Source organism: Colletotrichum phormii (assembly GCF_030913505.1).
Source record: "Colletotrichum phormii strain CBS 102054 chromosome Unknown BDP81scaffold_9, whole genome shotgun sequence".
Lineage (NCBI taxonomy): Eukaryota > Fungi > Ascomycota > Sordariomycetes > Glomerellales > Glomerellaceae > Colletotrichum > Colletotrichum phormii.
The window spans coordinates 1,297,830-1,318,389 of NW_026851451.1; the positions used below are offsets into that span (position 1 = coordinate 1,297,830).

A 20,560-nucleotide genomic window follows, 5' to 3' on the forward strand; every position below is an offset into this window, starting at 1 on the left:
TCGCCCTCCCCAGCCTCCAAGCCATCTCCTCTCCTCTCTTCCTCATCCGGAACCCGCGCCTTACTAGCTGTGGAAGATTCCACCAATTCCACCACTCAACTTGCCCGGAACCAAGCGAATAAATAATAACATCTCGTTCCCCTCCCCCTCACCATCTCTTTTCAACGTTCCATGTGTCTCGACCATCTGTTGCTCCTCCCTTTTCGCCACGTGCAGTCTTTATCCATCCGACCACGCCAACCTAACCTGCCCGAGGTCGCATCTTAGCTGCTTTCCTCGTCCAGTCTCAGACTCTCTAGACCATCAAGCAGGAGAGACGGATCGACACAACGCTTCAGTCCGTCCATCAAAAACACCAGTTGTATTCGTACCTCATTCGCCTCGCTCCGCCAGTTCATCTACAAATTCGCCCCTGGTTCTATCTGCCACTGCCAGCGGACCCAGACAGTGCATTTGGCTGCCGCTCTCCCGCTGTCCGCTACATTGCTTGTCGAGTCGAGACTCGGAACCAGGCCTATTCTTACCCTAGGAGTAGGTACTCGGACATCCAGGCGCAACCCTAGCACACCACCTCAACCGACGGTACAGCTCCTCATTTGCCCTCGCCTGCATCGAACCGCATAGCCTGGGCTCGAATCAGGAACCGACCTGCACCATACAGTTGGTCATTCAGCCAGGGCGCAGTTCCCAGCCAGCGAATGACGCACACTCCTGCCGCCGCTCTGTCATCGTCAGAAATCGAATCACCTTGTACCAGCAGCCCGTGTTCGGGGGTCTCGTGGCATCCTCCCACTTGACCGCGTGACAACACAACTTCTTTTTCTGCCCAACCCGGCAACGAACAAACACTGGCCATTGCCGTTGCAAATTTTAACCGCCATTTATATACTCTCCCATCGCTTGTTGATTAGTCGGCCCAGTCTATAGACTCGTGTGTCAATCGATCGAGGCGAGCTCCCCGCAACGAACGAACGCTTCCCCAGCTTGCCCCGCTAGTGGGCCTGTTCGAAATCGACCTTCCGAATCGCTTCACTTCCGAGTCGTCGCGGCTTGACGCTCAACGACCGAAGATGCCTTCGTCTCAGTCTCAATCCCCCAGGAGGGGCCGTCCGATGCCATCAATCGCCCAGAGCACCGAATCTGCACCGTCGAATCCCAAGGAGAGAGGCGTACGCAGTGAGCGATCGCCGCTGCTCTCCCCCAACAGCGATGACGAAGGCTACTTTGACCATCACGCGGTACTGGCAGCGCAGCAGGAAGACACGCAGCAAACCAAGAGCGTATGGTACCTGATCCTCCTGACAATTAGTATCGGAGGTTTACAGATTGCCTGGTCTGTCGAGTTGTCAAATGGGTCTCCCTATTTGCTATCCCTCGGCTTGAGCAAGTCGTTGATGGCCCTGGTGTGGATTGCTGGCCCGCTTACCGGCACCTTGGTTCAGCCCTATGTCGGTATGCTCAGCGACAATTGCCGACTCCCGTGGGGAAAGCGGAAACCCTTCATGGTCGGCGGGGCTATCGCGACCATCATCTCTCTCATGTTCCTGGCATGGACCAGGGAAATCGTGGGTGGCATCATGGGCCTTTTTGGCGCTGATATTGAATCTGTTGCCGTCAAAAACACCATCATCTGCGTGGCTGTGGTTGGCATCTACGTCCTCGACTTCGCCATCAACACCGTGCAGGCTTCTATTCGGGCCTTCATTGTGGACTGTGCTCCAGCTCACCAGCAGGAAGCTGCCAACGCCATGGCGAGTCGCATTACCGGTTTCGGAAACATCGTCGGCTACATTGCTGGCTATATCAATCTCCCTACATACCTTTGGTTTTTGGGCGACAGTCAGTTCAAGGTGCTCTGCGCCATCGCCAGCATTGCTCTTGCGGCAACCATTGCAGTAAGCACCACATTGATCAAGGAGCGCGACCCCCGGCTGGAAGGCCCGCCGACTGCGGGCAAGCCTGGCGTATTTTCATTCTTCGGCAAGATTTTCACCTCCATCAAGCGTCTGCCGCCTCAGATCAGGAGAGTCTGCCAAGTCCAGCTGTGCGCATGGGTTGGCTTCTTCCCGCTTCTCTTCTACACCTCCTCGTACATTGGCGAGATTTACGTCGAGCCGTACTTGGAGGCCAACCCCCACATGACGCCGGAAGAACTCGACCAACTGTACGAGAGAGCAACTCGTATTGGAACTTTTGCCCTGCTCATCAACTCCGTCGTCAGCTTGCTCACGAACGTCTTCCTCCCCTTTTTCGTCGCGCCTACATACGACAGCCAGCCACTGGGTGATCTCCCAGGAGACAGTGACAGTGGAGAGTTTGGTGATGAGAAGGCTTCCTGGCTGGATCGCCTGCAGATCCCCGGTTTTACCCTCAAGCGGGCTTGGTTCGCATCCATGATTCTCTTCTCGGGCGCCATGTTCTGCACCGTCATTGTTCGTACGGTAGAAGCGGCCACGGCCCTGATCGGTTTGGTTGGTATCACCTGGGCAATGACACTTTGGGCACCCTGGGCCATCATCAGCGCCGAGATCAGCCGGAGGGATGCAAAGATTCGCCAGAGAAAGCAACGGCAATTCAGCCCCAGCCGAGGCGATGGGCCGGCGTCACCCTCTACCATCGACTCTACTGCCGACTCAGAACAGACCGATATGAGCGATAGTGAGGAGGCAGACCAGGCCGGCGTCATCTTGGGCATTCACAACATGGCCATCGCTGCGCCTCAAATTATTGCTACTGTCGGATCCAGCATCATCTTTAGAATTTGGCAGAAGCCTCGCGGCACCCCAGGCGATCACTCCATTGCTATCGTGCTAGCCCTCGGCGGTATCGCCGTGCTTATTTCTTCCTTCTTCGTTGCTAGCATCAAGGAAAGTGCATCCTTGCCAGCAGACGCCATGATTGCGGCCGAGGAGGGTGATCCCGCCACTCCCGGAATTCGTCCCGGCACGGCTCGCAGCCGCAACAAGAGCTACGAGCATCTCCCGCGAGCCAGTATCAAGCGTGCGACCCTCACGAGGAACAAGAGTTTTGGTGGTGCCGAGTACTAAAAGTGCTTGGAATACACTCATTTGGCGTTGGGTTTATGCGGCGCTGGAACGAATGGAAACGAGGTTTCCCTTTGCAATTGGATCGGACTTGGGAAACATGCAAGGAGTTTGGGCATATGAAATGACCACCGAGGCGGAAAAGGTTCTGCCACGCCCTTTTTTTCTTTTTTTTCACTTTCCACTTATGATTTTTGACTCAGGATGTCTTTTTGGATTAGTTGAGGAGCGCATCAAGGGAAGCAACAGCGATGAGATGAAAGGGAAGGCATGGAGGGGCGCTTTTCCTTTGTCCTTCACCACCACTTCTAGAATGCGAGAGGAGGACGGTCATGAGGCTGTAGACCACGATACATAAGAAGCAGCTTTGGCTGCTTAGAATGATAACGGCACGCAGCCGACACAATGACATTCCGAATGCAGCGATCATCATGAACAATCAGTGAGGTCGGGATATTTGTTTACATGAAGTCACATGGAGATATCAAACATTGATGAAGGAATTCTTTTTTTCCAATTATACCCACAACTACCGTAACCACCACCTTTGCGTTATTCTTTTCGTACAATCATCTCAGTTCGAAGGGTTGCTACTTGTCCGCCCTCCATACATTTGTAAACGGCAACCCATACGGCGTGGGAAAATTGCCCCCGACCAATTCATGCCACAAAATCAAAATTGTATAACTCCTTTCGGGGGTTCAGACTGGAGCCTCCCCCGACCCAATGCATTCTTTCTCATTTCGTGTTTCTTCTCCCCTCTTTCGTCCTCATAGCTTTGCTTGCTTGCTGTTCCGCAATCAGATGATACTTACCGAACCCTATTATGCTCGGTAGAAAAAGAAAAGAAGGGTTCAATATTGACGTCGTCTCGGTCGTAAAAGAGAAGATAATGTACGGGGCGATTATCGTCATGTAAGAACTGTTCGTCGTTTGCGGGTGCGGTTGCGGCAGGGTTTTCTAAAAAAGACTCTTTTTCTACCTCTACGCCAGAGGCAACTTTAATCAAACATATCGGCGCCCGTGGGGCGACTTGCACTGCTCCGTCTACGCTCCTGCCTGCGTCTACGACGATTATCGGCTGCTGCGGTTTCGACGGGGTTAGTCTTCAGAACGTCTGCCGCACTGGGCGAGGGGCTCAATTGGCTCCATGTACCGTGGGTATTCTCGCTGCCTATGCTCGAGATGTTTCCATCGCCCATCATCACGCCCGGTGGCGGCGGCGGCGGGCCGCCAGAGTAGTATGCCGAGTCCTTTGGTTGTCGTCCTGCGGCGAAAGCAGGGTTCGGCGGTGGGAGGCTGCCTTCTCTTCCTCCTGTTTCTGCCAGTCGTTCTGCCGCTGATTCTGCCCTCCTCTGACTTGAGTCCCGGCGGTACCGTCGTCCACTGCCGACTTCGCTTCCGTAAAGACTGCTCACAGACCCGGCGCGCCTCCGCCTGTCCCCGCGCCTGCTAGCGGCGGCTTCTTCCTCCGTAAGCCTCCGCAGCGTGACGTTCCTGTCCTTGTCGTCGTGGACACGGACCTTGACGCTCACAGGTTGCGAGCGCTCGGACTGGGCGCGGTGGCGACGGGCGTGCTCTTCGGCGGCGAGAACGCTCGCTGATGCGACGGCGGCAGCGGCGGCTTCTTCCCCATCGCGCCTGCGCTTGGAAGAGTCTCGGCGTCGGGGCCGGCCGCCGGGCGAGCCGTAGACGTCGGTTTCGGATTCGCGGTGGAGGACACCTGCTGGGTCGGGGGGCATCGAGGGCATGCTGATGCCCGATTCGACGACTTCGTGTCTAGAGAAGGTTGTGCGGGAGTGGTCGCCGACAGGGTAGATTCCTGGTCCTCCTGGAGGGGGTGGGGGACCGGCGGAGAGGGGTGGCATCGGTGGGCCTCCGTAGCCGGTGCCCGGAGGTCGAGGTTCCAGTTCGGAGGATTCGGTCATTTGTGTGATTTCGGTGCTCAAAGCAGACATGGGAGGTCGCGGCCGACGCCCGCTCATGCGACGGGAGCCTCTCCGGTCGCGGGAGGGAGAGTTGAAGCCGTCTCCCGTGTACCTCGACCCTGTGATACCAGATCTCATATCCTCCTCTTCGCGGATTCTCTGCTCCTCGGCGCGCTTCGCCTTTCGGTCGGCCATCTTCTTGGCGAACCATCCTAGGCCAAGGCCAGCAAGGATGCCCTTTCCGGCCCCACTGGCGGCGCCAGCTTGTGGGCCCTCATGCCGTCTAGACGGGCTGACGTACGATGAGTATTCCGAGTCCTCGTAGCTGTACTGTGACCGGGTTCTGGCGTGCGGTGGACGATTGGTTCTCGGTTCGGCAGCGCTTAGGGCCGCAGCTGCCGCTGTCGGTCCTCCAGGCGATGGCAAGATTGGGCCATCGCGGGGTCCACGTCTTGGTGGCGGGGTGTCCTCGGTCCAGTCCGTGTAATCAGTATACTCACTCGTAGCGGGATAGCTTCGACTCGGGCGACGTCTCGGGGTCTCTACCGAAACGGCGGAGTACTCTTCGTCATAGGTCCGCTTTTCCTTGCGCTTCATCAGATTCGACACGAGCTTGCCAGCGCCCAGGACAGCGCCAATGCCGGCCAGCTTAGACAGCAAACCTCCCGACTTCTTGTCGTCCCTGCGAGAATCAACTTCGGTGAGCTTTTCGTCTTCGAGGTATGTGCCCGAGCCCCTTCTGGGCGTGAGATAGCTGGCGGATCCACGTCGTGAACCGATAACCTCCGGTCCACGGCTGCGGCTCCTTGATCGCGATCGTTCCCGGCTGAGCTCCTTCTCCTTCTCCTTCTCCTTGTGCTTCTTGCGACTGAACAGAGCGGCGATGGTCGCGCCCGCCGCGAGAGGCGCCAGCCATTTCCGGTCCTTTTTGGGTTTCTCGGTGTAGACGTCGCTGTAGTACTCCGACTCGGTGATGCCGCTTGGGCCCTCAGAGCGGCCTCCGCTAATGTAGGTCTCACGGCCACGGTGGTGGTCTGCACCTTCGGCGCGATAGCTCAGGATGAAATAGACGAGCAGCAAGAAAGCTAGCCAGAGGGAGAAGATGATGAAGGTCCACTTGGGCGAGCCGTAAAGGGTCAGACCGAGCGGGACCTGAATGATGCCGAGGAGCGCAATGAGTCGACCGCTCCAACGGTGGAACATTTTGCGGAGCGAACGTCCCCTGATATGTCTCACAAGCCGGCCGCCGATGATTTGGAGGAGGAACATGATAAAGATGGCCAGGCCGATTGCGTGGTGGGGGTTGGTCCAGCTTCGTTCGGGCCCAACGGCGAACCAGCCCAGTACGAAGACGGCGACGAGCATAAGGGCCGCGAGGATATTGAGTTGGGCATGATAGGGTATCGCGTACCCCGGTTTCGCCGTGTAGAAGCGGGCTGTGAAGACGGATAATGGTACGATGAGGAGGAAGATGATGGCGGCCATGACACCGTGGGCGAGAATGAGAGTATGGTACTGGGCGACGGTCGAGAAGCGATTGCCCATGCCTGTGGGTTGTCGCGTGTTAGTCAGGCAGCTGCCACATCGGAAACGCTGTATTCAAGATCAAAGTAGGCTCACCATTGTACTGCATCGTCTCGAAATTGAGGCCGACGAGGTTGGGCAACAGGAAGGTATTCTTGCTAAAGTCCCATGTGCCATCGCCGACCGTCATGGTGTTGGAGTCGTAGGAAGCGACGCCCGGCGCCGAGTACCCATCTGCCGGCGCCATGATGGCGACGACGGGCAAAGCGGTCCTTCAGTTCGGTGCCGGTAGATCTGAGGAATGCGGGATTGTCTGATTGCGTTTGGTGTCTCTATCGTGGGAGACTCGACTCGAAAGAAAGGGACCCCCGAGGAATGTGTTTGTCTTGGAGGGGGGGTTGGGAGGGTCCCTATGAGCCGGTCGGTGAGACGTCCGGAGGTAAGTGGGGGTGATTTCTCGGTGTTGGTGAAAGTGTGAAGCAAAAGAAAACGATTATTCTTCTGCTTCAACTCCGAAAAAAAAAAGTGAAGGAGAACAATGAAATCTCTCAAGATAAACCTCGAGGTACTATCTTTAGTGAAGAGAGACTAAGGTAAGGTAAGGCAGGCAGTCCCGAGAAAAAAGAGAAAGATGGGCGGGAGTGAGAGTGGGTTGGCCAGTCTGTGAGCTCGCCACCCAGCAGCCAGCGGCGGCAGCAAGCAACCGGGTTCCAGTTCCAAGTGTCAGCGAAAGACGGTCCTTGCAGAAGGGCAGACTTGCAGACGTGGTTGCGCGGGGTAACGGGTTCCTTCTTGGCGCCACACCCCCTGGCGCAGCGACGGTCAGCAGCTTATCGATAGGCTGAAGCTCTTATCGCACGTGATGGAATCCACTCAATTAGCTGAGGTCTCCATAGAATCGCGTAAACAGGTGGCTGGGGGTTAATTAATTTTTGGATGAACCTGGCAGGCGCGACTACCCCGTACCTTCATTCGTACATTCCTGCCTTCTTTTTCTTAAGTTGTCAATGATGGTGATTCCCTCAATACATGATATGAAACGGCGAGGAAAGAAGACAGCAAAAAGAGAAAAGGTCTCGGATGTAGCAATGAGTCATCTGTACCCGAAAGGAAGCTGCATCTTAACGGAACCATCGACCAGCAAACAAGATGCAGCCTGAGCCTGGATGCTTCAACATCAAAGCGCTGTCGGATGTCCCACCGTCGGACACGTCAAGCTGCACAAGCGCAAGTGGCTTTGCAACGTCACCCAACCTCACACACCTTCGCCCGACTCCGTTTTCCCAGCCATTCAATAAGCATCCTTCTATTTTTTCACCCTTCCTTCCGTTTCCCTCCATTGAGGCTGACATTCCGCATTTACTTACCCCTGAATACGAGAGCCGCAAACCTACACCACGTAGCATCACTTTTCCCCTTTTCCATGCATGCCTTGGTAAACATAGTCACCGCCTTTTGATCGATTTGCCCTGAATGCACTTTTCTCCATCTTATACGGGCCGGTCCGCTTCTTCGCCTTGCGTCTTTCCAAGGTCTTCCGCCTTCGTCCTCCCGTCTGGTCTCCGCCGAGCTGAGTTTGTTTCAAGAACAGACCGCGACTCTGAAATCATGAGGCTCGCCGTTGCCGCCACCTCGAGCTGTGGAGGCCTCTGGGCCGGTTTGCCAGGCAAAGAAATCCACTCTTAGGCACGAACAATGTTTGTGTGATTCTCGGAGTCAAGGACACTTTGAGAACCCCGCCGTCTTGCAAAGGACATTCCGGAAACACGGCGAATGCAGAAGGGCAAGAGTCATTCACTCTCTCAACAGAAATCAGACTTCAGATATCACCATTCGGCGCTATAGCATACGAGTACCCGTACAGACATGAGCGTGAAATAACCAAATCAGTGGTGCCCGTTCGAAGTCCCATTCGAGCCCTGCCCGGGCGCCCTCGCCAACACACTCCCGTACCTCGAGTAGTCGTCCTTCGCCGACGGCACAAAGTGCTCAGGCGTCAACTTGGCACGCGGCTCAAACACGCAGATAATGTCCGACCCGCCAAACAAGAACGTCGAGATCTCGTCGCCCTTCTTCAGCTTATCTCCCACGCGGACCGATAGCTTGACCGACGAGACCATGGCCATGCCAATCGGCAGCACGGCCACCTTGCCGAGCACCGGGTTGTCAATGACTACCAGGCCCCTCGTCTGGAGGAATTGGTATCCCGGGGAGTCGGGCGCCTCGGGCCGGCAGGCGGGGTCCTTCTTAATGTCCTCGTCTGTCACGAAGAGCTTGCGGATCGGACGACACTGTTGGTCCACTTCAAGGTACGCTGCGCCCTGGATGTTCTTGGCCTCGATGACCGTCCCGGAGACGGGCGCGTGCTGCCGGTGGTAGTTGAACGTGTTGAGGAAGGCGTGCATCCAGACACCACCGTGGAAGCAGTCTGCGTACCCGCTACCTTGAAGCAGGGCACCGATGGTCCAGGGGAGTCCCTTGATCTCGATGATGCCCGTATCCTGAACATTGACGATGCTCTGGTTGTGAAGCGAGTTGTCGTAGGTGCAGTCCGCCGGGTAAGTAATGACCCTATCATCGTCCTTGTCCGCGATGGGCCTCACACCCGGCTTGAGGTGGCGAGAGAAGAAATCGTTGAAGGTGCGGAAGCCGCCCTCGGGGATGAGCGCCTCCTCCTTGATCATGTACTTTGGCGAGTCGACAAACGTCTGGAACGTCGTCTCGTTGAGGGACGCGGTCGTGTCCATGAAGAGCCCGATGAGCTGCGCAAACACCACGATCCAGCTGGAGAGCGGGGTCAGGGGCAGTCCTACCGAGCTCGGGTGGACAAGTGTCTGCTTGCCCAACAGCGGCTCCTGGTCGAGGATGAAGTAGAACAGGCACAGGATGTCGTACACATCCTTGGCCTGGACGTTCTCGGTGGGCGTCCACTTAAGCATGTCGTTGGCAAACTTGTAGAACGTGTCCGCGTCACTGATGCCCATGTTCTTCATAAAGTCTGGAATTTTTCTCAACGCCGATTGAACAGCCTTGGTCAGGTCGTCCTTTGGGATGAGGGACATGAAGAGGATGATGACGGGGTTGAAGTGGATGATTCCCTCGTCTACGATGGGCTCGTAGGTGTTGGGGGGCATGAAGGAACCCCATGACGACTTGCCTTTGGGAAATGAGCCTGGAGCAGATGGCGGCTTCGTGAGGTAGGGGTTTGATGGGATCGGCTGGAAGCCGACTTCCTCATCTGTGGCGGTGGGAAGACCAGGCATCATGAGTGATGTTTTGCTGGAAACTGGGGAAGAGTGAAGGTGTAAGTGTGGTGAAAATGTCTTTGCTTGTTTCTTGAAGTTGGAATCTAAAGCTTGATGGTCAAGAAGGGTCTGACTCTATTCATCTTTGCCAGAGGATATCAGGCTCATCTAATAGACAAGCCAGACCGCTCCTCCCCTACGATCTTCAAGACGTACAAATTGGAGGCCAAGAGCTGTCAACGTCAACGTCAACGGGGAAGGAAGCAGGGAACGGGCACTAGTCACGGCCCGTTGCCGTACCGCTGCCGGAGGACCTGAGACCTACTTTCGGGAGCGGGAGAGTTGGCTCCTGCTGTCTCACTTCCCCTCCTGTTGATCAACGGCACCCCGCGCAGGTGTCTCGTTACTCCCGTTCCTTGACGCGTAACTTGGATGATGCCAGATTGGGATACAAGATGTTCGTGTCTGTTCAGCTTGGTGGGGATGTCGAGGTGTATTCGGTATGGTATGATGGTGATCTTTTGTGATCTGCAAGACGTTCGTTTCTTGCGTCTCCTTACAGCGAGAGGGTTACGCCTTATTCTCCTCGAGCGATGTAGAACCCGCGGGTTGGTGCAGATGTCAACCGATTCTGTCAAATTGTTATGTAAGTCGGGACGGAAAGCAATGCCGGCGCAGCAAGTGTCGCGGTCTACTACGGCGTGTCATAGGTTTGGACAGTGGTGGATATTGGACTAATTGGTCCTGGTATTTTCCCAATCTTGTAAACGGTGAGATATTTAGATGCAGGTTTCACTTTTACATGAACTTTACCACGACTCCCCTCAGTTGGCTTCACCGCACCGTCGAAAGATATAACCATAAGGAGATGGAAACAGTCCTGATCGGATTATCTGCTTTCTTGGCGCGATGAAGCTGAAAGTTAAAGCCAATGGTTTAGAGTGGAGGTAAGAATTTGGACGGCCGATCACTGCTACTCCTCTGGCCGCAGCTGAGAAACCAAGACTCGCCTAAGATATTGGGGACGGGACTTGATGGGCGTAGAGCTCACTTGCTATATGCTCACGAGCCCTAAAGCCACATACTGTTGTTGAAAGGCATGTTACGTGGAGTACGTCGTTCTTTCGTCAATGCCACGGAGAGTAAGACTGGCTATCAGCGCCGCTCTACGGCGTGTCCTCGATACAACCTTTCCTACCTCTTCAGCCCTTGAATCGATGACCATTTGTGGCTACAGTACTAAGGAATTAGGATAATGACAGTATACTCAATACCAACGAGACATGCCACGTTGTCTAACTCTGCCAGACCCAAAAATCCCTCATAAACTGGCCGCTATCACGTTACCGCTTCGTCTATGCTTGGCTCGACTTCCGGTTTACTCACGTCCATGACCTTTTCTCTGAGTGGTCGTACATTCTTAGGATTTTCCCACCTGTCCATATAGGATTCCAGGTCTTTGTACTTATCTGGCGGGCCTGGTTTGACGGAAATCTTCACCAGTCCTTTGGGGTGTCAGCTTCAGGGAACTCGTGCGGAAGATCTGACCTCAATCAGATGGAAAGCTTACCCCAAGCAAGCTGGAACAGATCAGTGGCGTTGTATAAAACGCATCGAAATATCCAAGTGACGAGAACCATCGGCAAAACAATGGCGCCAATACCTACGTGAACGTACATGATCCAGTCGGTACGCATTGGGGGCTTCAAGTCCAGATAGGCCACGAGGACTCTTCGAGCAGGAAGGTCAATGAGAACGTACTTCATCCAGAACCATAGGTGCTCCGAAAAGCTGGTTTTATGGTTGATTTGATGGCTTGTACCAAAACCACCACGTCTTTGGTTCTTTTCAGACATCCCGGCCTGAGCCTCTTCTCGTTGAGGTATGGCCAACACTCGCCCCTCACTGTCCTGCATCTCGCGTCCGGGGCCCAGTGAGCTGCTGTTCATCTTCTCATGAGAGTAGTTGTTTATCGCCGTCGAGACTTTCTTCGCATTCCCCAGCGCCACAAAGGTAAGTGCAAGCGCGACGGCGGAGCATACGGCCATGGGCTTCAAAACGTCGCCTGGCGGCGTTTCGCTCATGCTGAATATGCTGGCCGCGAAGCCGAGAGGCAAAAAGACAACAGTCACATAGGTGAAGAGTCTCACGTTCTCTGCGTCAATGACCGAGACGTTGTCGCGGCTCTGTTGCTGCTCACGGATGATTTGCTCCTTGAGCGACCGGATGTCGCTGCGTTGTTTCTGCAAATCTCTGATACGGCGGCTCGTCGTCGCTTGCAGCTTTCCGATGGAGCCGCGGTACTTCCGTTCGTCGTTGCGCGTCCAGCGTGGTCGCTCTTGTCCTCTATCTTTCTCACGCGTCTCCCACTTAGAGACTGTCGATAGCACGTCGAAGAGCTCTTCTTCTATCATCTGAAGTATCTGCTGGTAGACCTGCCACTTAGTGCTGGATGAAAGGTACTCAACACTGTTGAGGGCCGAGAATGAGATGACGCCGCGTTTGTCGCCTAGCTCATCTTTGACCATTTCAAAGATGTCTTCAGTGCTTCGTATGATCTGCTTCAGAATTCTGTCAAAAAGGAGCAGCTCGAGTACTTTCCTTTGCCTCCAGCCTTCTTCTTTCCATGGTAATTTACCACGCTCGCCTTCCCGCACCCCGTAGCCCGGTATATATTCAATCATGTAACAAGTCCAATATCGGTCGAAGAAATCACCAGAAAAGCGAAACCCCATTGAGGCTTGCGCGAGCTTCCATTTGGCGTTGCCTGGGAGCTCTGTACCCTTCAAGGACGGTATTCCCCAGTGCGGCTTGTAATCCTTATCAATCAGCCGATAAAAGCTCAGATGCAATTCACTGTTCCAGACGTTGAGTACCATTGTTGTTTCTTCGAGGAACTGATTGTCGTAGTGAGAATGCGAGTCGAAGAAACGAGACATCGCAGGCTGTTCGTTTGCTGGACTATTGACGTAGCATATAAGAGCACTTTTGCCGCGCGCTTGTTGTAACCAAATGAACCTTTTCTTGGCTTCTTCAGCTTTCCGAGTCTTTGACAACTTGTCGAAAAGTTTAGCATGATCCTGGGTCTCTTCAACATTGTCCCTGGATGCTCTCTGCTGCTTGCTGAGATGCTTTTGCTTCTGAATGTTCACTACCCACCCCCTGATGTCCGAATTATTGAACATTGGGTGATGTGAATCCAAGGCCCCTGTAGGGTCTGAAATCATATTCCTGTGCTCGTATTCCCTGATGAAGACTTCGGCGGCTCTGTTGATAACTATGCCTCCATTGTTGCTCTCCGTGGTTGCGGATAAATTGAGCGCTTCGTCTTGAAATTCAGAGGGAGTACACTCCTTACCCCCAAAAAATGAAGGATAGTTGTAGAGCCATTCCTCCTCCAGATCAACGATACTGCTCTGGTCGATGAGGCTATTGAATGGGACGCTCTTTTTCATAGCTGTGACCTTGGGTCTATTGGACTTGGCCCCAAGATAGCGGTTGGTAGAGAGCTCGCGTGCTTCGACTGTCTCGGTGACAGGGGCTTGTGCTGTAGGAGATCTGTATTCACGATCAACGACTAGCGATTGTCGTTTTGGTTGCTGTGTAAAGATCTCTACGACCTCCTCCAGGTTTTGCTGTTGTGTCGTTCTCGCCGCCGCAGGTTTAGATGATGACTCGGGATTCTCATCAGGAAAATCGCTGAGTGCCGACTTTATTCTCCCCCGTTGTGTGAGAAGTATGTAGGGAATCTCGAAACTGGCATGGAAATAGAAGTCGCGGTACTGTTTTCTAGTAAACAGCGATGGCTCTTTGGTTGTTCCCTCAAGCTGCCCATGAAAGAGCCCGTTGGGGCTGGTGGTACTGAACAAAATACCGAATGCAGATTTGACCAATTCCTTTGGAGGTTTCTTGTTAAGTTGCATTTTTCTGGTTCCCATCATGATTGCGAGTGCATAGCGAATCGAGTTGTCCCAAACTGTCTCCGAGTTCTCATTGTGGTGCACCTGGGCTTCGATTGTATTGTTCCATACCTCGTCAAACACCGGCAAGATGAAACCCCAGTCTATTCCATAGAATAAGGCTGTGTCGCTAGCATGGAGCAAGAAACGCGTCTCTCGGGAAGACCTTGTCATTGCCAACATGCGCTTCTTTGACACTTCATTTTCCACCGTGAACCGCCTCAAGATGTCGCGTTGGACGGTATCAGAGTCGAAGTCTTTAAAAAGCTTCTCGTCCTCACTGATAGCTTTGTGTATCTGAACCAAATCGATATGATTCCGGTCGTTGCTTTCGGTCTCGGGAGCGTCTCTGCGAGTCAATTCATTGTCATCCGAAAGATTCTGCGTTTCGGATGGTCTTTGCCTGTCATCCTTAATAGCCTTTAAGGCTTTCCATATCCAAACATGTTCACTGAGTCTATACTTGTTGCACCCCTCGTCCTGTGCGCGAGGCCAGACATGTGAAGTACGCTTGTCAGCCTCCTGAAGTGTACTGATCCATGCTTTGGCAACCCTCCGGATCACCTGCCGGGCCAAATCATGGTCATCTTGAGTTTTGTAGACACTCATAAACTCAGATGCCTTCATCAGCTGGAATGGTGTGTCAGTGAAAGAGTTACTTGATATGAAAGAGTTGGCAATGTGATCATCGTCCAAAGTGCGGCCTGTAGGCCAGTAATTGGCTGCAAAAACATTATCTTTTGTCAAGTCGGCGTCTAAAAGCCACTTCATGTGGCCACGGCAGGCCAAATCAATTCTTTTTTGTAGCGGCTTGTAGTCATGCTCAGGATAGGCTGTCTCGATGACACTCAAACGCTTTGCTATTTCAAGCAAAAATGAGAATGCGAAGCTAAGAAGATTAGGGTTTATTGTCTCGAGGCTCAAGTAAAGCCGGAAAGAGGAGGCTTGCTGACTTACAAACTTGCTGAAGGACATACAAGATGCCCCGATACATCGCCACATGTTAAAGCAACTGCCACTACTTCTCCATCCACAGAAGATTTCTCTATTGGTAAAACACACGTGGAAAGAATGTGCTCGAGATTCAGGCGAGTGATAAAGTCGATGTGATCCATTGGGCTGTCCGTTGGTACTCCTTGTGGTTGGGTGTCCTTGGTGGACGAAGCAGATCTTATATTGCGACCAAAAAGCCCTGCGGGTTTCTTTTCTTCAGTGGCTCCAACGAGCTTGTCACAGTCTGAGGGTCGAAACGCTATAAACGACGATAATGCAAGATGCTTGCTGACATCTGACCAGGCTGAAGGAACTAGGAAATCGTTCCACGCAGCTTTCGATCCAGTCAAATGAATCATCTTATAGGCAGTGATAATCTCAACCGAATCTTTCTTCTTCAGCGTTTTGACCAACAATTCGCTGATCATTTCATCCTCTTTATGGAGGATGCCAGGTTCCCACCGCACAGCTTTGCCATCGATGAAGACAGACACCACGACTGCGACAGCAGCTGGCGTTTGAAGTGGTGGACGCTGCGGGTCCATTGACAATCTCATGGAATCCTCGGTCTGGGTTTCAATTTCGCTGGCTGCCATTGACCTTGAGTTTGGACGAAAGGGTTCTGCTTCATTCTGCCTTTCCCCCCCTTTGTCTTCTCCGTCCGCGCTTTTGTGCTGGAAAATTTGAATCAAGGACCACCCATAGCCATTTGGGCCTTGCGTTTGAATTTGATCTTCTGATCTATCCGTAGCATCTGAATTGAATGGGCACACCAAGTATTCAAGATCACGAATACACATGCCCCTCGCAAATTGGATTGGCACGGCTATTTCGTCTAGCCCAGTGTTCGTGACGAGGCATTGCTGCAAGATTGTTTTCTCATGGGCCATCCATTGCATGGTGAGTTTGAGTTTGTCGTCAGCCTCATAACGCGGCCATCTGTCGTTGACATAGCCTAGAAAACAGCATTGCTCAGGATTGATGACAGGGATCCGTAGGCCGTAGGTAATGTTCACTCGATGTCGATCTCGCTGCATCTCAAGTAACTGCTTGGCTCTTTCTTTCACCCAGAACGGATCGTCCGTGTTGCGATGATCTGCGGAAAAGACTCCGGAATCTCCAACTCCCAAGAAGCTGCTGAATTGCATCAGGTCGCCGTAAGCATTGACGGTAGCTGTGACACCGCCATCCCCAAAGGATGCATAACATTCTGGGTTTGGCGCATCGGACCATTTGCTGATTTGATCTTTCTTCGGTTCAAACACCCCATGCTCCCCTTGAGGCTCTCCCGAATAGCCTGATCAATGTTAGTTAGCTAAGACGGGAACTTGAGCAGCTCATGCAAACTCACGATTGATGTAGCTCTGAAAGACAACACTGTCTTCCTCGGGAACTTCTTCTGCCACCCAAAAGGACTGCTGTTCCATGCTAGACCCGTCTGACGCAGATTCTGGAGGCTGACTCTCGTGGCTCGACGTGGCTACGTCTCACATAGTAGCTCCGACTCGTAGCCTGCTCACTCGGTTGAGTGATTTTGCTTCGAGAGCCTGGGCGGGGCCAAGCCGCAATTATATGCATGTTGCCAAGGCTTCTGCGTACCGAAGACAAGGGTGCAGAAGGCATATCCCAATGTAGCCCTTCCATTGTTGGCTCGCAATATCTTTGGAGTGTGCGCGCGAATATCGACCACGAGGCTATTTCCGCTCTGGGTCGCTGACTGCATGTCGCTTGCGCCACTTCTACGGGGAAAGTTGTGGGTGATGGCAAGGCTGTAGGAGAAGCTGACAAGTCTGGAAATAGTAGGCTCGCCTTATCTAAGGACTCACTTGGTGACTTTGGTTCATAAGAAACCCAAACCTTTGCAGTGTTAATGAAAGACGTAACTTGGCGTCATATCGGGACAGATTACAACGTTTGAATATGTCCCGGAAAGCCTGCAGCGACGATGTTGCCATCGTCTCGGACGCTGCATTAGAAGGCTTTAGATATGGTCGTCCAGCGGGGATGTTGGGTGTAGCCTGATTATTGATATCAAGTTATCACTTCTCATGCTGACACCTCTCCTCCCATCACCACCGATGTTATTGGGTTAGCCTGTTTCCCCTTTGGTCAGCCCGAAAATCATTTATTCCGCAAGCTCTAAGGGGCCGCAGCTTTCATTTGATATCCAACCAGTTGATACCAAATCCGTAGTACTAGTGCTGCTACAAATAATACTGACGGTAATACGGGCAGTATCGGAGGTCAGAGGTAGCCTGACAGCATGTCGTTTCGAGCGGCTGACCATCTCAGCGCAGCAGAAATGTCTCTAAAAGGAGTGGAGAAAACCAGCTACATCCCATTCGACCGATATCATGGTCACTATGTGCCTCACATAAAAGTAGGACTCGTTCGCGGCGCGCGTCTCCCGAGTCCCTCACTCGTAACTGCTTAAATACAAAGCGGTGCTCAATAGACCATACATATCCAGAGTCTGAATGACTACAACTTGAGTTGTTTCATTCTCTCGCCTATGGCATTTCAGAATTTCAGGATCTATGTGACGGCAATTCCCTCAAAACACCATCGAACAGTATTCAGCAGTAGTTATGTGATAGATACTTCCAAACCTCCCGAAAAAAAACAAATCAATAATCAGTTTCCAACCTCAATGTTCTCCGTCTCCCACTCCCCTATCAATGACCCTGCACCAGCACCGACAGACGTCAACTTTTCTGGGCTCTGCAAGACCTCTTCCGTAGTCATACGAGGCCAGACAGCCATCCATCTTCCCTTCATCGCTACCTTGGCCTTGCCTGCCTCCCACACATCTCCCGGCACTCTTGGCTCGCGAAGCTCAACAACCTGATCCGCGCTTTCACCAGGTCGCAATGTAACGAGCGACTCGGCGCCGGGCGGCATCTTGCGGTTGATCATGATGGCGTGGGTCTTGATCGGCTCGGAGGCCCCGGCGGGTTGGATGGACACCTGGCCCAGACCGAGGACGGCGGGGTCAAGCGGGGAGTTCCATTTCAGGAGCGTCACGGGCGTGTCCGGGTGTGTGTTCTTGACGGACACTGAGACCTTTGGGGGCGACGTGCCAGACTGAGACAGGCTCACCTCGAGGTTGTCGAGGAAGGATGAGGAGTCAGAGGCCATTGTGAAGAATTGCAGCGGAGAGTAAAAGTAGAGTGTGAGTACGATGACGGCGCCGATTGTTAGGGCGGCCGGGAATGAAAGAGGCCCTCGGCTACGGTGATGAGGGCTCATGTATGATGACTCGTTTTTGACTAGGGGTGATTGATGAGTGTTGAGAAGCAATGCAGAGTTGAGTGAGTTGTCTTTAGACACAGAGGCTTTCAAAGTTCAATGAGTTGATGGTGATGGAGGCAATGTTTGTGTGTTGAGTTGCTGGAAAGGTGATGATGATTTCAGGGGGCCAAGAGAGTTGAGACTTGAGAGAGAATGAGAGCGATGACGATGTTGTGCCACGACAGTCTCCTGACGAGTCCACTACGCAGGGAAGAGGAGGCAAATTGAAAATGGCTGATTGGATCGTCAACGGGCTTTAATGCTCCTTTAGGCAGGTCGCAGAATCGATGAGGATCATGAGGGAACGGACGTTTGTAGGATATTGTGGCTAGACCGAGCATGAATGCGGGGCAAACATTTGTTACGTACACGCGCGTATGAGGTTGTCGCTGCCGAGATTAAAAGTTGTCCTGAGCGAGTCTGAATCAAAGCAGCGCCACTGTTGTAAATATCAAAACGGCACGCAGCCAAGGCCTTGCCAAGGCCACGTTTTGGTGTGTCGCTGTCGGTAGTGAAAATGAACAGCTAATCAGAGTCGAGACGGCCCACTACTCTATTTACTTTAAACTCCGAGCCCGGCACCTCCTTCTCCATAACGGCCTCTTAAGGCTCATATCAAGCTTGCTAAAGGAGTGGGAGCCGCCTCTCAACCATGGTTCCCATTCGTACAAAGAAGCAGCTGGGGATAGCTTCAGTTGTAGTAGTCCATGTATATCCGTTGCGAGATGACCCCGCTGGACCAATCCCCCTCCATCCGCGGCTGCGCGCTTCGGTTGGTGGAAGCCTTAGGGTGTCAGCTTTCCTGTTCGTCTCTATTTTGGACATGATCGGATAATTTCCATCCTTCCCAAGTTCGCACCCGCATCCCGAACCACTGGGAAATTCTCCGTGGTGGAACGTATCCCCGGCCGCACACCCGTATCCTTGAAGTTTCTTCTCCGTGATGCAATTTACTATTCGTTTGAGGTCCCGAGAAGGGTTACCTTCAGGTCAAGGGGCTTTCCTCCCAGGAGTTATGGAGTTGCCATAAAGCCTTCGTCTCTCGCTTCCGTCCTTCACCGTTCTTGAGAAGAGTCCACCATCTTCCAACGGCTACGTCTTATACTCTCTTTAAATTCTCACCACATACCTCAGCCACCATGAAGGCCGCCACTGTCGTTTCTTGCCTCGCCGCTCTCGCCAACGGCGCCGCCGTCAACCTGGGCAGACGTGCGGAGCCCCTCGATGTGAAAATTGAGCAAGTTGGCAACAGCGAGCTGAAGGCCAGCATCACCAACACCGGCAGCGCACCCCTTCGTGTTCTCAAGGCGGGCTCGATCCTCGATGGATCGCCCGTTGAGAAGGCCCAGTTCTCGACGAGCTCGGTCGATGGCAGTGGTAGTAAGTCTCGCCATATCCCTGATTACAGTAACATCGTAAACATTGTCTAGCCCCGTCAACAGTCAGCAAGGTTGCCTTCACTGGCGTACGAGTCTACGTTCACGATGCCGATCTCCCCGACTCTGCCTTCCAGACCATCGAGGCCGGCGAGGTCGTCAAGGTCCAGTGGGACGCTGCCCAGGTCCACGACCTGAGCAGCGGCGGCGACTTCAACATCTCCAGCACGGGATCCCTCCGCTACGCCGAGGAGGGCAGCAACAAGATCGCCGGCCAGGTCGTCTTCGACTCGGGCGTCCTCCAGGCCACCGTCGACGGCACCCAGGCCGCCTCGGTCCACGCCGCCTTCCACGAGTCCCTGAACGCCAAGCGCGTCACCATCCAGTCCGACTGCACCGGCACCAAGAAGACGGCCGTCACCGCCGCCCTCTCAAAGGCCAAGACGTACGCAACCAACGCCCAGACGGCCGCTAACGCCGGCACCCGCATGCAGCAGTACTTCAAGTCCACCACGTCGAGCACGAAGACCACCGTCGCCGGCGTCTTCGGCAAGGCCGCCACCCTCCTCGGCAGCACGTCGAGCGGCGCGGGACTCTACTGCACTGACGTCGGCAACTTCTGCAGCGACGGCGTCGTCGCCTACGCCCAGCCCGGCAGCGGCGGCTACATCGTCGTCTGCGACTACTTCTTCCAGTTCCCCGCCTCCACCACCTCGTGCCGCGCGACCGACCAGCCGTACGTCCTGGTTCACGAGTCCACCCACTTGACCGAGGTTGGCGGAACCGACGACGTGTGCTACGGCTACGAGGGATGCGTTGATTCCCTCAGCACCTCCCAGGCACTGAACAATGCCGATTCCTTTGCCATGTACTCTCAGGGCATCCAGACCAACTGCTAAAGTGCGGTGGTCTACGATGGCTCGGTGTTGAGACGTTTCTTTGTACATTATAAGCCAACATACAACATGTATCTATACCTTTCATGAACAAATATCATATCATTGATCAACACATGCACTTGCCTATTGTACGGAACTTTCGCGGTTAACCTAGCCTGCCCCGACCCGTACGCCCTCTTTCTCTCTCCATGGCTTCCGCGGAGAATCGAATTCCTGGAGAAGAGGAGACAACGGAGCCGAGAGTTTCAGACAATGCTATTTTAGTACAACTTGGTGGTTGTCATACAGTACCTAGTACGCA

General features: G+C 53.6%; 6 protein-coding genes across 6 annotated transcripts; 2 read left to right on the forward strand and 4 right to left on the reverse strand.

The window, feature by feature from the left end:
* Window positions 1–1,112: 1,112 nt before the first annotated feature.
* BDP81DRAFT_318735 (uncharacterized protein) lies at window positions 1,113–3,047 on the forward strand (the record flags this gene model as incomplete). The annotated part of the gene is made up of 1 exon (XM_060584381.1): window positions 1,113–3,047. One exon carries the CDS (start codon window positions 1,113–1,115, stop codon window positions 3,045–3,047), a length of 1,935 nt encoding a protein of 644 aa, XP_060445904.1.
* An 885-nt stretch (window positions 3,048–3,932) lies between these two features.
* Window positions 3,933–7,124, reverse strand: BDP81DRAFT_221961 (uncharacterized protein). The gene is made up of 3 exons (XM_060582809.1): window positions 6,593–7,124; window positions 4,201–6,519; window positions 3,933–4,125 (listed from the first exon to the last, which is right to left on the reverse strand). The coding sequence occupies exons 1-3, from the start codon at window positions 6,741–6,743 to the stop codon at window positions 4,046–4,048; spliced, it is 2,550 nt and encodes an 849-aa protein (XP_060445905.1). The 5' UTR covers window positions 6,744–7,124; the 3' UTR covers window positions 3,933–4,045.
* Window positions 7,125–8,382: 1,258 nt separating this feature from the next.
* Window positions 8,383–9,759, reverse strand: BDP81DRAFT_318654 (phosphatidylserine decarboxylase; the record flags this gene model as incomplete). Its single annotated transcript, XM_060584372.1, has 1 exon — window positions 8,383–9,759. One exon carries the CDS (start codon window positions 9,757–9,759, stop codon window positions 8,383–8,385), a length of 1,377 nt encoding a protein of 458 aa, XP_060445906.1.
* Window positions 9,760–11,079: 1,320 nt separating this feature from the next.
* BDP81DRAFT_406203 (uncharacterized protein) lies at window positions 11,080–16,209 on the reverse strand (the record flags this gene model as incomplete). The annotated part of the gene is made up of 4 exons (XM_060588965.1): window positions 16,045–16,209; window positions 15,761–15,990; window positions 11,312–14,330; window positions 11,080–11,246 (listed from the first exon to the last, which is right to left on the reverse strand). Exons 1-4 carry the CDS (start codon window positions 16,118–16,120, stop codon window positions 11,080–11,082), a joined length of 3,492 nt encoding a protein of 1,163 aa, XP_060445907.1. The 5' UTR covers window positions 16,121–16,209.
* Window positions 16,210–16,974: 765 nt separating this feature from the next.
* Window positions 16,975–18,383, reverse strand: BDP81DRAFT_427161 (uncharacterized protein). The gene has a single exon (XM_060590338.1). The coding sequence runs from the start codon at window positions 17,940–17,942 to the stop codon at window positions 17,328–17,330; it is 615 nt and encodes a 204-aa protein (XP_060445908.1). The 5' UTR covers window positions 17,943–18,383; the 3' UTR covers window positions 16,975–17,327.
* Window positions 18,384–18,743: 360 nt separating this feature from the next.
* BDP81DRAFT_518646 (Deuterolysin metalloprotease family-domain-containing protein) lies at window positions 18,744–20,337 on the forward strand. The gene is made up of 2 exons (XM_060595933.1): window positions 18,744–19,364; window positions 19,427–20,337. Exons 1-2 carry the CDS (start codon window positions 19,124–19,126, stop codon window positions 20,257–20,259), a joined length of 1,074 nt encoding a protein of 357 aa, XP_060445909.1. The 5' UTR covers window positions 18,744–19,123; the 3' UTR covers window positions 20,260–20,337.
* Window positions 20,338–20,560: the final 223 nt, after the last annotated feature.

Excerpts from the sequence above, each read along its gene's own strand:
- BDP81DRAFT_221961 (XM_060582809.1), bottom strand. The coding sequence starts at position 6,743 with ATGGCGCCGGCAGATGGGTACTCGGCGCCGGGCGTCGCTTCCTACGAC. Across the intron at positions 6,520-6,592 it reads CGAGACGATGCAGTACAATG|GCATGGGCAATCGCTTCTCG; the intron begins GTGAGCCTACTT and ends GACAACCCACAG. Across the intron at positions 4,126-4,200 it reads AGGCAGCGAGAATACCCACG|CCGATAATCGTCGTAGACGC; the intron begins GTACATGGAGCC and ends AAACCGCAGCAG.
- BDP81DRAFT_427161 (XM_060590338.1), bottom strand. The coding sequence starts at position 17,942 with ATGAGCCCTCATCACCGTAGCCGAGGGCCTCTTTCATTCCCGGCCGCC.
- BDP81DRAFT_518646 (XM_060595933.1), top strand. The coding sequence starts at position 19,124 with ATGAAGGCCGCCACTGTCGTTTCTTGCCTCGCCGCTCTCGCCAACGGC. Across the intron at positions 19,365-19,426 it reads CTCGGTCGATGGCAGTGGTA|TCAGCAAGGTTGCCTTCACT; the intron begins GTAAGTCTCGCC and ends CCCCGTCAACAG.